The following is a 16,750-nucleotide window of genomic DNA, read 5'->3' as shown; positions in this document are numbered from 1 at the left end:
TGCACTGTATAGCCTCTGATGCTCCTCTGCAGATTTCCTCATGCTGCCATTCCAGTTGTGCTTAATTATTATTATTATTATTTTTAAAGAGTGCACATGAAGGGGAGCGGGCTGCAGAGGGAGAGAATCTTAAGTAGATCATCCACTGAGCACAGAGCCAGATGCAGGGCTCAATCCCAAGGGCCTGAGCTCCTGATCTGAGCTGAAATCAAGAGTCGGACATTTAACTGACTGAGCCACCCGGCTGCCCCTTCCTATTTTTAAATGCATGTCTTAAAATACAAGCAATCAGAACCCTTTAAATAAGGCAATGTGCTCAAAACCCGAAAAAGCTTTCTGCTGCCATTAGTTGATTCATCATCAACACACAGCCTACAGAATAAATAAGCAGTTCTTTAATAGTTAAATATATTCCAGAAGAGTGTTTATAATTCATTTACAAGTGAGTCTGTTACACCAGTAAATGTTGTTTGACCTGTTGTATAAAGTAAATAGTGCTGTGTTAAGAATTAGTCCTGGAATAGTCTGTTGAGTTCCTATTTCCAATGTAGTAGATTAAAAACACAACTGTGAATGGTATAAAGACTTAAGAATCATATTGTGATAAAATCAATCTCAAAAATAGAGAATCCAGACTCTTGTTGGATAATTTAAGAACGCAGACGTTGTCTTCAACTTAAACATGAGTGCCACACAGAAAATACTGAAGATGTCTTTCAATGTGATGAAACTGTACAAAACCCTAGAACATGACCATCAAATGACCAATGTATCAAAACCAACGGGATTTAGAAAACACATCAATTCTGAAGTAAGCAGAAATAAAAAGACAATTTACAAAGAATTACAACTAATTTCTAATCATCATCAGAGTCTGAATCATATTTCTTCCCTCGGATAGTTTTCTTTTCCAGCTTTGTGAAGTTTGTTCCGAATTTCTTTTGGCTCTGAAATGGTGGCTCCATTAAATTTCCACTAAAAATAAAACAAATTTGAAAAGCATTTATTCTTTATGATTTAGTATAGTTGGTATGTTAACTTACACAAAAATCTCTTTTCTTACTAACCTATTTTAAAGAAAATCCTGGTGTCAAGGAAGATATATACATATTATTTACACTGCTGGTTAAGAGTTTTAAACCTTATTTTGTATTATTAAATGTTTTAGATCAATGTTTTCTTTTATCATTAATCACTGACTAATTATCTCATAGGATGTACCTACTGAATTTTGACTGAAAAGCACAGAAAGAAATGAAACAGTTTTTCCATCTGTTTTGGATGTGTTTAACTTGGATTAGATTCTTTTCACTGTAAGAATGACATAGGAAAATGATGCTCTATTTTTGACAACTTATTATGGCTGGTATGATCCTGTTTCACATCTTTCAATGTTTAGACAAACATCAATAAAACTTATGGAACTCTTTATCATTAACCTGTAATTGGTATAAAAATTTTTAATGATGCTTAAGAAATAAATGAGACAACTTCTTCTTTAAAAATATCTAGGAAGATTCCTGGCACCTAGATTCTGGTTTTGAAATATCATTTGCTACGGAAAGGAACCTTGGTTCCTTGGAGAAATAGCCAATCTTAGGGAGAGTTCCTCTAAGACCACTTATTTGCATCAGAAAGAGTGCTTGGGCAGCCCAGGTGGCTCAGTGGTTTAGCACCGCCTTCAGCGGAGTGATCCTAGAGACCGGGTTGAGTCCCACCCATTGGGCTCCCTGCATGGCGCCTGCTTCTCCCTGTGCCTGTGTCTCTGCCTCTCTCTCTCTCCTGTGTATTCTCATGAATAAATAAATAAAATCCTAAAAAAAAAAAAAAAAGTGCTTAAAGAACTACGGGGCCATGTAAAAAGAACACTGAAGTCTGCATGAGAGGGCCTCTCACTGGCCAAATCTGGGGCAATTTAGGTTTCAAAATAAGTATTAGTAACTAACTACAACTCATTGGCTAAGATAAGCCGCTGCCCATTCTAATAGAAATAAATGAAAAAGGAAATTAATGTGGGATATGGAAAAGACGTTCTTAAATCACCATATGGCTTGGTAGATAACTTATTAACCAGGGCTCAGTTATCAGCAGAAATAAAACATCCTATACCTCTTGCTGTGGTATACTGAGAAGAATACAACATCGCTTTTATTATGTACCCATGAGAACATGCATAGTCTACACCTAATCTTGAAACAGTAGACAAACCCAAATTGAAGGATGCTCTACAAAATAACTAGCTTGTACTCTTCAGAAATGTCAAAGTACTGAAAAATAAGACAAGGTTAGTGGAAACTAAAAATACATGGTAACTACATGCAACATTTTAGTATGTAGGACATTATTTGGGACAGTGGTAGAATTTGAAATATATAATATTACATAATATTATGATATAATAACTTAACAACTGTACTATGGTTACATAAGAAAAAGCCCTTATTGTTGGAAAATACACAAGGAGATATTTAGCAGTAAAGGGATAATACATCTCCACTTAAATGGTTTAAAAAAAAAATCATGTATTCAGGAAAAGAATGATAAAGCAAATGTAAAATGTTTAGAACTGAGACATATGGGCAATAGGTATATGAGAATTCTTTGTGCTAGTTTCCAGCTTGTTTAAAGTTTGAAATTATTTCAAAATTCATTTAATAGATATTAATATTTTATTTGTTATTAAGTAAAACCTAAAACTCCGAAATCAAGTTCTACAATATAGGGGAGATTCAGAGAAAAAGGGACAGGGAAAAGAGGAGAGAACTTTCTACTTACTGAAAGGTGCTATGACAATAGAATAATTGTATAATTTTATCTGTTAATTCTATAAATCAAAAACAGGCACAGATGACAAGATGATATGCTCTGATTTGTGGGATCAGGTAAACTATCTGGCAAAGTGGACAAGGAGATGAATGAAAAATGGAAATTGGATTTTAGATTGTTTTCAAATTAAGACTGTTTCCACAGTAAGTAATTTAAGCTGATTACATGACTGAGATTATACATTTTACCAGATTCTACAAAACAGGAATAGCTACATTAAAAAAATCTGATGTTCAAAGATAACTCATTATCAATTTGAGTAATCTGGTCTAAATCAGGGAAGAGTCAATTCTGAAGTGTCATTTTGGGTTTCCAGACTATTAGAAAATTAGATTCAATAGTATCTGTTAGGATGAAAGTTTTTATAATAGCTAGGTATACTCCAAAACTCAATTTTATCTGTAACTCTGATTTTGTTGTAAGATCATGCTTAATGTACACTTTAAGAAATATGCTTTTCATTTGTGAAACATTTTCTACATCTCAGCCAGAAGACCTTACTTAGCTTCATAAAATGAATGTTAACATAAAAAAATTCTCTACAAATATCAACTGAATATGGAATTAAAATCAATTGTTTTGCTAAAAATTACCTGTAATTGAGAATATCGGAACAACCCAGCCTCCATTCTAAAGTTTCTGTGGTGAAGTCATCTGTATTTCCTAGGTCAGTAAATCCAACAACATAATCTTGTGTTTTTCCATCTTTTACCAGTGCTAGTGTGGGAATGACTTTGATACGTAGTCTCTCACAAAGGAAAGGTGCTTTTTCCACATTCAGCTTCAGAAATTTGGTCTCAAGATGTTTCTTAGACAGTATCACCAAATGTCGGTCTAATATTTTACACCTGTAAATAATAGCATATAGAGAATCAAAAGCTAAAACAACAGATATTTCATTTTAAAAATAAGTATCCTAAAGATACATCTAATTTTCTGTTTGAGTCTCATAATTTGGCAGCCAACCCATGCTTGCATTGGATGACCTCATTTCATTTCACAGGTTAGCTAAACTGATTATAAGAGGCAGGAAAATAATCCAATATTCTAGAAAGTCAGTTGTGCCTCATGATACTTATACTAAATATATGCTTTCAGTCCTAAGTAGTTCATGAAGTTGTCATGTTCATGGTAAGAACAAAAAAAACTGGGCAGCCTCAGGTGGCTCAGTGGTTTGGCGCTGCCTTCAGCCCAGGGCGTGATCCTGGAGACCCGGGATCGAGTCCCAAGTCAGGCTCCCTGTGTGGAGCCTGCTTCTCCCTCTGCCTGTGCTCTGCCTCTCTCTCTCTGGGTCTCATGAATAAATAAAAAAAATCTTAAAAAAAAAAAAAACTATCATTTCTCTTATGTATGTTTGTTTCCTGTTGTCTCATACATGGAGCTTGAAGGGTGACCAATCTGATAGAACTCAGAAGTGACTTTTCAGAATTAGAAATGTATACACAATGCCATATTTGGAAGTCATTAAGACCAAAGGACGTCACCAAGAAGGAACTCTTCTAATTGTGCAACTATCATTAAGAAGCATAAGGGTAAGGATTATAAATATACTCATATGGTTCTGAAGAAATGAAAAATACCAGTAGTACATTAAGTCACTTTCTATTGAAAAGAAATATGGAAATGGCATTTTCTGTAAGTTAAAATGTACTTTAAACTGGTTGATCCTTTAGTGTTCCTGAAACCGACTACTGTAATAATCTTTTTGACTTCTTCATCACAGTGTTCATTAAAGTCAGCTTTTATTTATTTATTTTTTAAATTTTATTTATTTATTCATGAGAGACAGAGGGTGAGAGAGAGAGAGAGAGAGAGAGAGAGAGAGAGGCAAAGACACATGCAGAGGGAGAAGCAGGCTCCCCCTAGGGAGCCAGATGTGGGACTTGATCCTGGGACTCCAGTATCACGCCCTGGGCTGAAGGCAGGCACTGAATCGCTGGTACAAGAAAAAATGAATGGTACAAGAGAACAAACTAACAAATGGTTCCTGAATGAAGCTAAAACAAATGATAGATGAGCCATTATGAGAGAAATATGTTCTCAAAAACCAGTAGATAAATCAACTCCATGTTTCACTGGAGTTGCATGCAACCTATTTTAAGTGAATCTATGATTGTACCATTTGTTAATTAATCCACTTTTTTAAAACCCAGAAGCAGCAGTCGCAGTGTAGTTCAAACAGCTTAGGCTTAAATTCTGGTTTTGAATCCTCTTCTATCATTTACTAGATGAATGACATTAGGTGAGACACCTAATCTCTCCAAGTCTTGGTCGACCATCCATACATGAAGCACTGGAATTATATCTACCTCAAAGGGTCATTATGAATGTTCCAGGGTTTGTTTTTTTTTTTAAAGATTTTTTTTTAATTGTCTATACTTTCATTTACCAAGAAATTATCAAATAGAGTATAATAAAGTTTACTTACTTTGGATACTTTAAGGCTTATGAAGAAAAAAATCATTAATAATAACATGTGCAAACAACCTGCAAGGCCAAAATATAGAGAGATGGAAATCAAGTAGGCAGGGGAGAGCAGGTTGTCAGTTCACTTTAGGCTGCAGGCTCATTGCTAGATAACTTCCTCCCTTTGCAATATACCTGTGACTTCTGGAGTTGATGGAAATGATCATCTATGTCTGTGTTTTCTGTTGGAAGGTGTTTGATGGTTGGATTCTGAAGGGGGAGAAATTCCCCAGTTCCCAGGATCATCCTCTCCCCACCACAATAATTAAAAGATGTAATTATTTATTTATTCAGTCATGAGAGACACAGAGAGAGAGGCAGAGACACAGGCAGAGGAAGAAGCAGGCTCCATGCAGGGAGCCCAATGTGGGACTTGATCCCAGGACTCCAGGATCACACCCTGGGCTGAAGGTAGTGCTAAACTGCTGAGCCACCCGGGCTGCCCTGTTCCAGGGTTTTATACACGGAATATCCAGTCTACTATATGCCAAGAATTCTGAAATCTGTATTAGAATTGTATATGAAATTTTCTAATGATTTTTTTTGTTTTCCTTTTTTCTATTTTTTAAGCAATCCCTATACCCAACAAGGGGCTCAAGAGTCAGATGTTCTACTGGCTGAGCCAGCCAGGTACCTCTTGAGTTTTCATTTTTGCTTGAAGGTAAGTATTCCTGGAGTTGCACTGTTTTGCACTGTTTATACATCCATCAAATATATTTACTGAGCACCTACTATGTGTCAGCCATTGCTGCTCCTGGGAGCATGGTGAACCATGATACAGGCAAATTCTCTGCTGTCACAAAACAATCTAGTGGTCAAAAACATCTAATAAACATCAAATGGTATCAATCTTAGAGACTAATAGTAACGTATCACCTCACCATGTATGTCAGAAGTTGGCAACTTGAGAAATGTGTGCCAATAGGAGAGGATAGAGTACCACAGTGACAGAGGGTTTCTCTAATACCCTTTTCTTCCCTTTTAAAGATTTATTTATTCATTGGGGGGGTAGGGGAGAGGCAGAGGGAGAAGCAGGCTCCATGCGGGGACCCTGACGTGGGACTCGATCCTGGGTCTCCAGGATCAGGCCCTGGACTGAAGACGGCGCTAAACTGCTGAGCCACCCAGGCTGCCCCTACCCTTTTCTTTCCTAATCCATTCCCATACCTTCCTTTACAGGGATTTCACCATCTCAACATTTTCTTTCATTTAAAAAAAATTTTTTTTAAATTGTTTTTTCTTCTTTCATTTATATTACCTTAATCAGTAAATCTCAGGCAGGCAATCCTTGAAAGATGTTAATTAGTAACCATGTTACTGGATGGTGAGTTAAAGACAAAGGCTGAGCAGGTTATGGAAATGGGAGGAGAGGGCAGGGTGGAGACAACAGTGAATGATGGAGACTCTACACTGGAATATGTGTCTGTCTAGGGAGGCAGCTACTATTCAGTATCAGCAAACTGCTTTCCTACTGAATTCTAGGCCTCCTATTAAGTTATTTGATTTTTTAAAAAATCTGAAATCTGGATTTTTTTTTTAATTGTATCTCTCAATTTTTCAAAGTTGGCAACTAATCAAATTTGAGAGTTAAAGAAAGGGTTGAGTTAAGATATAACCTTTTCTAGGGGTATTTTTATTTTACAAGGACTCTGCCTCCATAGAGAGGCTTGTAGATCTGGGCTATCCAAAAGAAATCACTTTCCTCTCCTCCAGCCAAGTCTGGCACTCCCAACGATGCTTCTAATGAAAGGCTTGGCCAAACTATGGTCTCCCCATGAGCTGCATGCTGAGAAAGAGTGTAATGGGTTTTAAGTTAATCTTCAACATAGCAACTGTTTAACAGACTTTTACAGAAGTACCAAGAAACAACTTAAAAAGTAGTCCCTCTAATTTCTGAAAATTTTCTATTAAATTAGTGTATTTCTACTCAAAGATCTCATCATTTTAAACAACTCACTGGTGGAAACAAAGTTACCTGAATGTGGAGTCTCTGTAGAAATGGCAAACCACTTTTTTACTCTCCTTGACTTCTTGAAAAAAGTCTCTCTCACTAGGGATTTCTCTGTATTCCCCATGTCCTTTTGAAAGCCATTCCTAATTTGGAGAAAAGGGAAATATTACATACTTGACATATTTTTCAGTACTTTACATTTTGTCTCTAAATCACTATAATATCCTGTAATGAAGTTGATTTTATCTTGTAGAGAAATCAATTCCTCTTATTTACTCTCCTATGCCTCTACTGTCAAGTGCAAACAGTCTCTGAGCAGGGACTATCTCTCAGCATGGTTTGTGTTTAAGACAATCCATGGTAACTTCATACATGTTTTCTTAGAACTTTAAAAATTTAGATTCAGGAGACTTAAAATGTAAATATCCATTTAATTTCTCTGCACTCAACTAAAGTCAGAAGCATTAGGTCTAAGTTACTGCAAAGCTTTGAAAAATTATGCTCATCAGATAAAGCTACTTGGTCTTTGTAGGGGAGAAGGGGGGTTGGTTACTGCAGCTCTGCAGCTCAAAAGCCCTGTTTGCTCAGAGCAGTAGGAGCTTCTATTCTGGCCACCAATGGGATAGTATCATAGGAAGAAAATATTGTCTTCTCACATGATGTCCAGAAACAATACAGATCCCATGAGTCATCTAACTCAACTTCTCAACCCAATGTACCAACCATGCCTGACAGACCTTTGATTCTCAAGCTTCCTGCTACTGGAAAGGTTCATCATCTCAATTGGAAGCTTGCTTCCTTTTTTTTAGGCAGCTGGTTTTAATAAAAAGAGCATTGGGCTTGCAGGTAGAAGGCATGGGTTTGAGTAATTATTCTACCACTTATTAGGCTAAGAATTTTAATAGTCTTTTGAGTCTCCATTTCCTCATTTGTAAAGTGGAGATCACAAAGCAACTATCTCACTGAATTGTGAAAGTAAGACTGTCTACATGAAAATATCTCTAACAGTGTCTGGCACAGGTGCTTCAAAACCAGTTGCATGTATACTCTCTCATTTTTTGAAGGGTCTTCTCACACTGAACTGCAATATATCTGTAACTTTGGTCTGTGGATGCCAGCTTGGACCTAAGATTAGAGAGAAAAGTTCTAATGTCTTTTATATGTTAGCCCTTCAGACATTCTGTCTCACCTATGTCCTTTCTTTTCTACCTCTCCATTTTCTTTTGGCCGTTTCTCGTATGAAATGATTGCTACATCTCTTACTCTTTTTTTTTTTTTTTTACATCTCTTACTCTTATTGATTATCCTCCTCTGAACTAATTTCCCACTTTCCCTTTAAAAGGTTTCAGAAGTCTATAGGCAGCCCTCCAGAAATGGTCCACTGAGAAGGTGGCAGGAGTGCCATCTCCTTTCTTCCTCTGGACTTAAGCTAATACAGGCTGTATTAAGAACTTTGGAATCCCTTTCACATGGACTTATGCTAAGCTGATGCTCACAGGAAGCCCTGGTGTTTTCTCCTTATGTGACATTTCTTTGGTCAAGCTTTTATAAACAATTTAAACTCTCAAATACAATTCGTTAATGGCATGTAATATTTCATGACTTTTCTTGACTTACTAATAACATTACCCTTAAAAAAAAAAAAGTGTTTCTTTGTTTTTTAAAAAGCTCTTTTTATTAATTCTCATATGTTTAACCAACAGGTGGAAAACTTGAACCTTTTGAAGTTCCCTCGGAGGCAAGCCTACTCTGAACCTCCAACACAGGGCATCTTTCCCAAGACACTCAGCACACCCCTGTACTCTTTTAAAGAGTTCATGCAAAAAAAAAAAAAAAAAAGAGTTCATGCTCCACAGGGCATCTGCCGAATGGAATTTAGCAGGATGAGCAGAGATCACAGTGCAGACTGAAGCTACCCAAGGGCTGGCAGCTGAGCATCTAGCTCTCACTTAGTGGCTATAACCCAAGCTTTTGGATAGGCTCTTCCTATATCTCACCTGTCCTTCTGCTCACTACCTAAGTCCTATGTCACAAGCTGCCATAACAGTAAGAGGGTACTTGGTTGAGGAATATTGATTGGCACAGGCCTATTAAGTAGTGTTACTTAACTGTGATCATGAAATAGGAGTTTGTAGCAGAATCTCATCATACATTACCTTAATTATTAGCATTATATTTAAAAAAGTCTCCTGGCTTCAAAACCATATATAGACACACACACAACCCCTATTCTAGAAAACTCAAGATATAAAAATAGAAACTCAGGCACACTATAGACGATTCTTTCCTTTTAGCAATTCTTATAAATACCGAGTATAAACATTATCAAACAGATGCTACAGGGAGCACAAAGAAGCCCTGTTTCTTTAGAAAAGTTAGAAAGTTTTTTTATTCACAGCCAACTGAAGAGGAATAAGAACTGATAATAATCTATTACAGTGTAACATAAAGCAATGCAAACATTTTTAAATCAAAAACAGAATTTAACCCAATGTTTTGATTAGAGTCTTTTCCACACTCATACTCTAAGAGACCAACAAGAATAGAGTTGTGGCCACCCTTCTTTGGTGACCCAGCATGCATTCTTTTGAACAAATAAGCCATGTAAATGTTACAATGGAAATGCCTGAAATAATTTCCACCATGTCAATGGCCTTACAGCTCTCGCCTCACTTACAATGAGTACAGCTAAATTATAACTGGCTTTACAATTAATCACCTAAAAGGAAAACCACTGACAGTGCTTCCTATGCTCTACCTAGGCCACTCTCTCCTCAACCAACCAATCTGAGCTCAAAACACGATCTTGGGTGCATGTTTCTTTTACTCGACTGTAGATTAACATACTGAACAAACTAATTTTTAATGCGCTTTAAAACTATTTTTTTTCCCAGCACATTTTTAACAGTGATAGTACTCTGAAGCAAAAAATGAAAACAACTCTAGAAATGAGGACTGAAATATAAAAGTACTTCAGCACATGTATATATAAGTTGTTAGGAGCATACTGTTAAAGTAATTTCAGAAAGCAGGGCAGAGAGGTTACTTGTTTCTGCTGTTGAGCTTTCCTTAACGCCTCAAGTCTCTTTTCTTTGAGGCGTTCCAATTCATCCTCGTCCATCTGATCCAGTTTCTGAATTTCAGAATCCAAATGTTCTTCTACTAGTTTGGTGGTCTGAAGCAATTGATTTTCCAGGACTTTTGAAAACATGTCAACAGATGCATTAGCTTCCATTCTTCTAAATGGTACAGTTCAGCCTTGGTGCTAGGGAGAAAGTTTGCAAAGTTGGGGGGAGAAAAAAGGTAAAGTTTCTTCTCTCATTTTAAAAAATTCTAGCAAGTGTATAATTTGTACTCTACAAAGAGTTCTGACAACCAAACATTTTGTGTTACACTTAAGAATTTTTACTTAAGGCAGCCCTGGTGGCTTAGCGGTTTGGTGCTGCCTTCAGCCCACGCGTGATCCTAGAGACCGGGGATTGAGTCCCACATCGGTCTCCCTGCATGGAGCCTGCTTCTCCCTCTGCCTCTCTGTCTCTAATAAATTAAATCTTAAAAAAAAAAAGAATTTTTACTTAAATGTTTTTATTGATTGATTGATTGAGGGAGGGAGGGGAGGGGATGGCAGAGAGGGAGAATATTAAGCAGGCTGTGTGTTCGGTGAGAGCCCGACTCAGGGCTCTGTCTCACAATCCTGGGATCATAAACCTGGGCTGAAATCAAGAGTTGGACGTTTTAACTGACTAAGCCACCAAGACATCCCTTATTGAAATCTTTTAAAATTGAATTTTCAATAGGTTATAGTCACACCACTCAAATATTACTTAGAACAAAGGTTAGGTGCTTCTGATTTAGTTTGTGCTTCACTACAACAAAGCAAAAACAAGTCTTTAAGACCAGAGAGTAATGAGTAGTTGGAGTTCTACCTAGTGACATAAATTGATAGTGCTTCTTTGTTTAAACCAGAAGAGAAATAAAGCAGGAACGACTGAATAATGATGTGGTAAAGTTTAAGTGCAGTGAGGTTTTACATATACATCTACAAAACAAACTTTGCTTCAGTATAGAACAGAGTTGAGCCAACAACGTATTTTTCAAGGTCTCTACCTAAATGATTTTCATTTAACCTCTGAGAAACTGCATCACAATTTATGTACAAATTAGGTAAAGAACAATTTACGCCTGGTGTTCCCCAAACTTTAGTTTCACTACTTTTCTCCAATGCCCTAACAAAAGATCAATACTGGTACGGATCTACTGACAGTGTTCTTAACTTTGATGTGAAACAGTATCACTCCAAGTGTTAAAAATACTGATTTTTTAACACTCCTTTATGTAAGGTAGGAGTTTAAAAACAATCTAATTCAGATAGGAAAGGAAATTCTATCTTAATTACACATTCTATAAGATGTAATATTTTCTGTCAGCAACAGATGGAAATTTTATGTGTACCCATGGGTTATTACCACAGAAATATAATTTATAACTTGCTTATGAAAGCAGGAAGCTGTTGATCTCAACTATGACACGATTGCAAATACTACTGAAGAAAATCTTAATAAACCGTGAACTCACTGACCAAGTTACTGACATATAGCCTGGCCCACGCAAACTCTCTACAACTGTTGAAATCAAAAGTAGTAGTCTTGCAAACTTCACTTTTCTTTTTTCTTCGCAGGAAAAGCAGATGAAAAGCACAATTGATTTCATTTTTGTATCCCCAGAGCTAGCAATGCTTGGAACACAGCTGGTGCTCAAAAAAAACTTTTGAATGAACATGTGCCTACTTTTTGTTCAAATTATCCTTAAGTTTCAAAAGTATCTGACTTAAAAAAAACCAAACTGGGCAGCCTGCGTGGCTTAACGGTTTAGCGCCGCCTTCAGTCCAAGGCCTGATCCTGGAGACCCGGGATCGAGTCCTACGTCGGGCTCCCTGCATGGAGCCTGCTTCTCCCTCTGCCTGTGTCTCTGCCTCTCTCTCTCTCTCTCGTGAATAAATAAAATAAAAAAAAAATAAACAAACTGTAAGCTCCTCATAAATGCTATGTATTTTTAAGGAATTGCATTTCAAATATGGTAAAAATAATCTCACACTTCCTACCTCCAAAGAAAAACGTCAGTACGACTGTTTCCCTTAGGGCTGGGGCCGGATGAGGCAGAAAACTGGTTATCAAAACACTAAGTTATATGTCAGAACCTGTTCTTACTAAAGCTACAGCGGATGCTTATCCCTGAAGTTTTAGGAGACTGAACTCAGAATTTAATTCTGGGATAACTGGGGACAGAAGCCAGTAACACGAGCTGTTCTGGGGACAGGTGACGGTGGTCACCACATTCACAAAAGGGAAGGGAGATGGTGTAGCGATCCTGATGACTTTTCATCCTTCAAACCACAAACCCGATTCCTTTTTACTGTTCATCGGGAACGGTCGGAAGGGGCTTGTCTTCAAATCACCTAACCGTTTCCTTGACTCCCTTACACGCACCCGTCCAAACAACCTTCACTGCACCCGAGGAACCGCGCCCCCCCCCCGAGGCTTCCCCGCCACTCCCAGAGCCCCAGGGACAGCCGAAGGCTGAGGGCAGGTGGCCCCGACTTCAACACCTCCCGCGGCGCATGCGCCGAAGCCGCCTCCGCCTCACCGACACCGACGTCTGGGCCGCGCCCCTCCCCCGCCCGGGCCGGATGTTGAGTGGCGAAGTGTCCATCAGCACGGGGAGGCGGTGGCCGGTTTTTTTTAACACCATCCTCTGCCTCACCTGAGCTCTCGGTGACACCGGAGAAGTGAGGAACCAGCCGCTCCAGGAAGGCAGTCCAGTCTGGCTTCACCCTCGCAGCAGCTGCCCGTGACTGCGAACCGGCCGTCACTTCCGCCTCCCCTTTGGCTGCGGCCCTCACGCGATACAACCTGAGACGCCCGAGGAAGTGGGGCGGGGGAGGAGGGCGTGCGTGCGGGGAGCGCCTCTGCGCGTGCGCAGCTCCCTTCCTCCCCTCCCCCCCCCGGAGGTTTCCGATTTTTAGCCTGGCTCTTGGTCGGCCGCCCACGCGCCGGGGAGCAAAGTATGCTGGAGGTTGTAGTTCGTCAGTGCTCAGCCTGGCCGCGTCGGACTTTCTTAGGCTCGGAGCCTCAGGACACGTCATGTTACATCAGAAACGGGATGGCTACGATCTTGCTCCGGAGTGACATCCCAACTTCACTTCCTTTGTGTTTAATGAACTTTTTTTTTTTTTTTTTTAAGTTGAGGTATAACTTCCAGAGCACGGTTAGTTTTTACATAGTTAACACCGTCCAGATCCAGACATTGAACGTGTTTTCTATCCTAGTAGGTTCCCTTTTGACTTCCCTAACAAATTCTTAGATATTGCTGTCGCTTTGAGCGTTAAGACTAAGATCTAGTTCGGGGAACTAACGGTGTGTCCTTGTTTCGTTCGCGGTCATTGTTTTTTAGTGACCGAACGGACTTGATAATTCATGGACGTTATCGAGAGGCCCAATGTGTCCTCGATATATGACCTAGAGTGCCTATCACCGGCTCATCGCGGTTCTTTAGTGACCCGCGTGCGGTTGAGAATACGAAGATAGAGAGGTGGAAGCAAAGCGCAAGGCTGACTTCGGAACAGAGCTCCAAACTCCAAGTCTGCGTTCCGCCGCTGAGCTGGAGCTAACGAGGGGGATTTTCAGCCTCATTGTCTCCGAGTTCTAGAACCAGGAGACGCAGCTGTTACCCGCGCGCGGCGGACGCTTGCGGAAAGGGGGCGCTCGGGTCCCGCCTGGCGGCGGGTCTGCCGGAGACGCTCTACCCGAAGCGCAGCTCTCGATGAGCCGCGCCCTGCGTCCCCACGCCGAGGCGGCGGGGCGATGCGCTTGCGCACTGAGCGCTCACACCATATGTGCCCTGTCCCAGTGCGCGGGGCTGTGGAGAGCCGGGTGCGAGAGGCGGCAGCGCGAGGGGAGCCGAGCCGCGGAGCGACCGAAGTCGGCTGGGGGACAGCGGGTCTGTGAGAGACCGAAGAGAGGGGCTGGGGCCGCGAGCGCCGCTGACACACGATGGGGAAGAAGCAGAAAAACAAGAGCGAAGACAGGTAGCCAGTGACTGGGTCCGCACGGCGGCGTCCGGCGCAGCTCAGGGGTTCGCGCGGGTTCCGCCGGCGCGGGGCGGCCGGGGGCGAGGCTCGCGCCCGGCCCCGCGGGGCCCCGGGCCTGGGTCCCGCATGGGCGGCACGGGGCCGCGACCGCAGTTGCGGACGGGCGCGGAGGGCCTCGGCGGCGGCGGCGGGTTCTTCAGTCGAGACTCGGTCCGGTCGCTGCTCCTCGTCCGGCCTGGAGGGAGGGATCTGGTACCTCAGGGGCGGGGCGGTGGTCTGGGGGGTCCCCTGCCCCGCGGGGAGGGGCTCCGGTGGCCTCGCTGGCCCAGGGACTGCCCGGCCAGCGTGGCCGCGGCCAGCCTCAGAGTTGTTTTTGCGGCGCTACTACTGGCGAGGGTCAGGAAGAGTTCTTTCCGTGCCTTTGTACCGGCGAATACTTGAGGAGAGGCGAGTTGGAGTGTGGCTGTACCTTCAGCCAGGTTGGTAAAGTCTGAGCCGCTCAGGTGAGTTGGGGTTACAGGGAGGTGTTTAACAGGTAACTCCCTCCTAACTTCCTATCATTTGGTTATAGTTCTCAGTTACTTAACGTCTAGTTGTCCAGACTCCATGCTTTTCGCTTTCCTTCTTCCGGCCTGTCTTTTGGTGATTTCTTTGCTCTTTAGCACCTCCCCCTAAGAAAGGAGGAGGAGACAAAAACCAACCAACCGGGGTCTCTCCTTTCTAACCAGTTAAAAGGCTTTTTTTGTGGGGGGGGGGGGGGGGGGGGGGGGGGGGGGGGGGGTGGAGGGAGTGTAAGGGCGTATGGAGAGTTACGTACCCCGAGACTTTTGCAACATTTCTGCGTGTCGCATTCGATTGAATTCTTTGACTCTTACTCAGAGTTTACTAGCTGGGGGGGGGGGGGGGGGGGGGGGCGGTGAACGTCTGTTATATTTCACCTTTTATACCACTGACCAAATTTAGTTCGGATACTAAGGGGAGAGTAAAGTTAAAAAAAAGAAAAAAACAACCCACCAAAAAGCAACAACTTCTGGTAGTTCGTTTTGACTCAAAGTGGGTATCAGGTCTTGAGGTTAAAATAAGATTACTAATGATAAATTCCTGTATTGTTTGCTCACCTGGCACTCACCTAGCTGATGAGTAGAATTAAAAGACAGCAAGATGAATCTTGTATTTCAGCTACAGGTCTGTTGGAGGCGTTAATTGGCTTGCAGACTAGAACTTGTTAATCAGGTAAATGAGAGAAATAAGCAGAATTCTGGGTGATTTAGTGGGACGAAAATTTCTCTTTTGACTGACGTTTTGACGCATAGGTTACATTTTTTTTCCTTCAACTGTGTACAAAAAATAGATTAATATAATGAAGCTTCGTATAGCAATTAGCCAGCTTCAGTCATAGTTCTCACATGATTATTCCTGTTCTATCTACTAGACATTTTTTTTTAAGATTTTTTATTTATTTATTCATAGAGAGACACACACAGAGAGAGAGACAGAGACACAGGCAGAGGGAGAAGCAGGCTCCATGCAGGGAGCCCGATGTGGGACTCTATCCCTGGTCTCCAGGATCACACCCCCAGGCTGCAGGCGGCGCTAAACCGCTGCGGCACGGGGGCTGCCCTGTACTAGATATTTTAAAGCCATCTCAATTTTCATGTGTTAATCCTTTAGGTGTATCTGAAAGATAAATACTTGAGGAAAGAAAGAACTGTAATGCTATCATTAAGCCCAAGGAATAGTAAGAAGGACTTCTTAAATATTATTGAGTATTCGCTCAGTTTAATTTCATTATTTAAAAAAAATTTTTTTTTGCGCTTCCATTTGTTTGGTTCAGAATTACAGAACTCCATTCTGTAGATTAAAAAAATACATATCTGTGTTATTTCTTTATTTACATCTTTTACTTTCTAAGCTCTTTCATAATGGAAAAAAGCTGTTCAGAGGGTAGATACTTATTGTTTATTTTTAGGAAAAAGTGTTTCTTACTGATTAATAAAGTTTTTGATAAGTGATATAAAGTGCAGACGCTGGAGCCTGTTGTTGAATGATTGATTTGGTAGTGTAGAAATAATGCTGCTACTGATTTTCCTCCCTCAGACTAATCTGTGGTCTTATATTTTGGCTCATTTTTAAGGGAAAGTGGTGGCAGTGTAATTGAAAAACTTATTTTCTCATATGCCAGTATCAAGTTTTGGTGGTTTTCAAATGCTAAATGGACTCCTTTGCTTGAATGCTTTTCAAATATCTAAGAAATCCCAGGTTTTGCAGAAGTCCTCCTTTGACTTGGAACTACTTGGCCTTTTTACTTTGGCATGCTTTGTAAGGTATTTTGGAGGGAAGGAGAACAGCGAAGATACGCGGCAGGGGTTGGACAGGGAAGTTCCACTACTTGTGAATTAGATTGCTTTGACCTTCTGTTT

The 16,750-nt window shown here is 40.8% G+C and overlaps 2 protein-coding genes and 1 long non-coding RNA gene across 4 annotated transcripts in view; 2 read left to right on the top strand and 1 right to left on the bottom strand.

Annotated features, from left to right (window-relative positions):
• Positions 1-373: 373 nt before the first annotated feature.
• On the bottom strand, positions 374-13,242 carry TXNDC9 (thioredoxin domain containing 9). The gene is made up of 5 exons (XM_038551021.1): positions 13,004-13,242; positions 10,290-10,508; positions 7,268-7,386; positions 3,420-3,674; positions 374-975 (listed from the first exon to the last, which is right to left on the bottom strand). The coding sequence occupies exons 2-5, from the start codon at positions 10,476-10,478 to the stop codon at positions 858-860; spliced, it is 681 nt and encodes a 226-aa protein (XP_038406949.1). The 5' UTR covers positions 10,479-10,508; positions 13,004-13,242; the 3' UTR covers positions 374-857.
• On the top strand, positions 5,434-9,121 carry LOC111097713. Its single transcript, XR_005365782.1, has 2 exons — positions 5,434-5,953; positions 8,947-9,121. It is a non-coding gene; the product is annotated as an uncharacterized LOC111097713 (long non-coding RNA).
• An 860-nt stretch (positions 13,243-14,102) lies between the features above and the next one.
• The window catches only part of EIF5B (eukaryotic translation initiation factor 5B), a 95,252-nt gene continuing 92,604 nt past the window's right edge, over positions 14,103-16,750 (top strand). For both annotated transcript variants that reach the window (XM_038551019.1, XM_038551018.1), the window contains exon 1: positions 14,103-14,327. In XM_038551019.1, the coding sequence (XP_038406947.1) occupies positions 14,293-14,327 (35 nt within the window). In that variant the 5' untranslated portion in view covers positions 14,103-14,292. The remainder of the gene's footprint in view (positions 14,328-16,750) is intronic.

This window comes from Canis lupus, chromosome 10 (genome assembly GCF_011100685.1).
Source record: "Canis lupus familiaris isolate Mischka breed German Shepherd chromosome 10, alternate assembly UU_Cfam_GSD_1.0, whole genome shotgun sequence".
NCBI classification, from domain to species: domain Eukaryota; kingdom Metazoa; phylum Chordata; class Mammalia; order Carnivora; family Canidae; genus Canis; species Canis lupus.
Note: the sequence above shows the minus strand (reverse complement) of the source record. Positions and strands in the feature narration are given on the sequence as shown.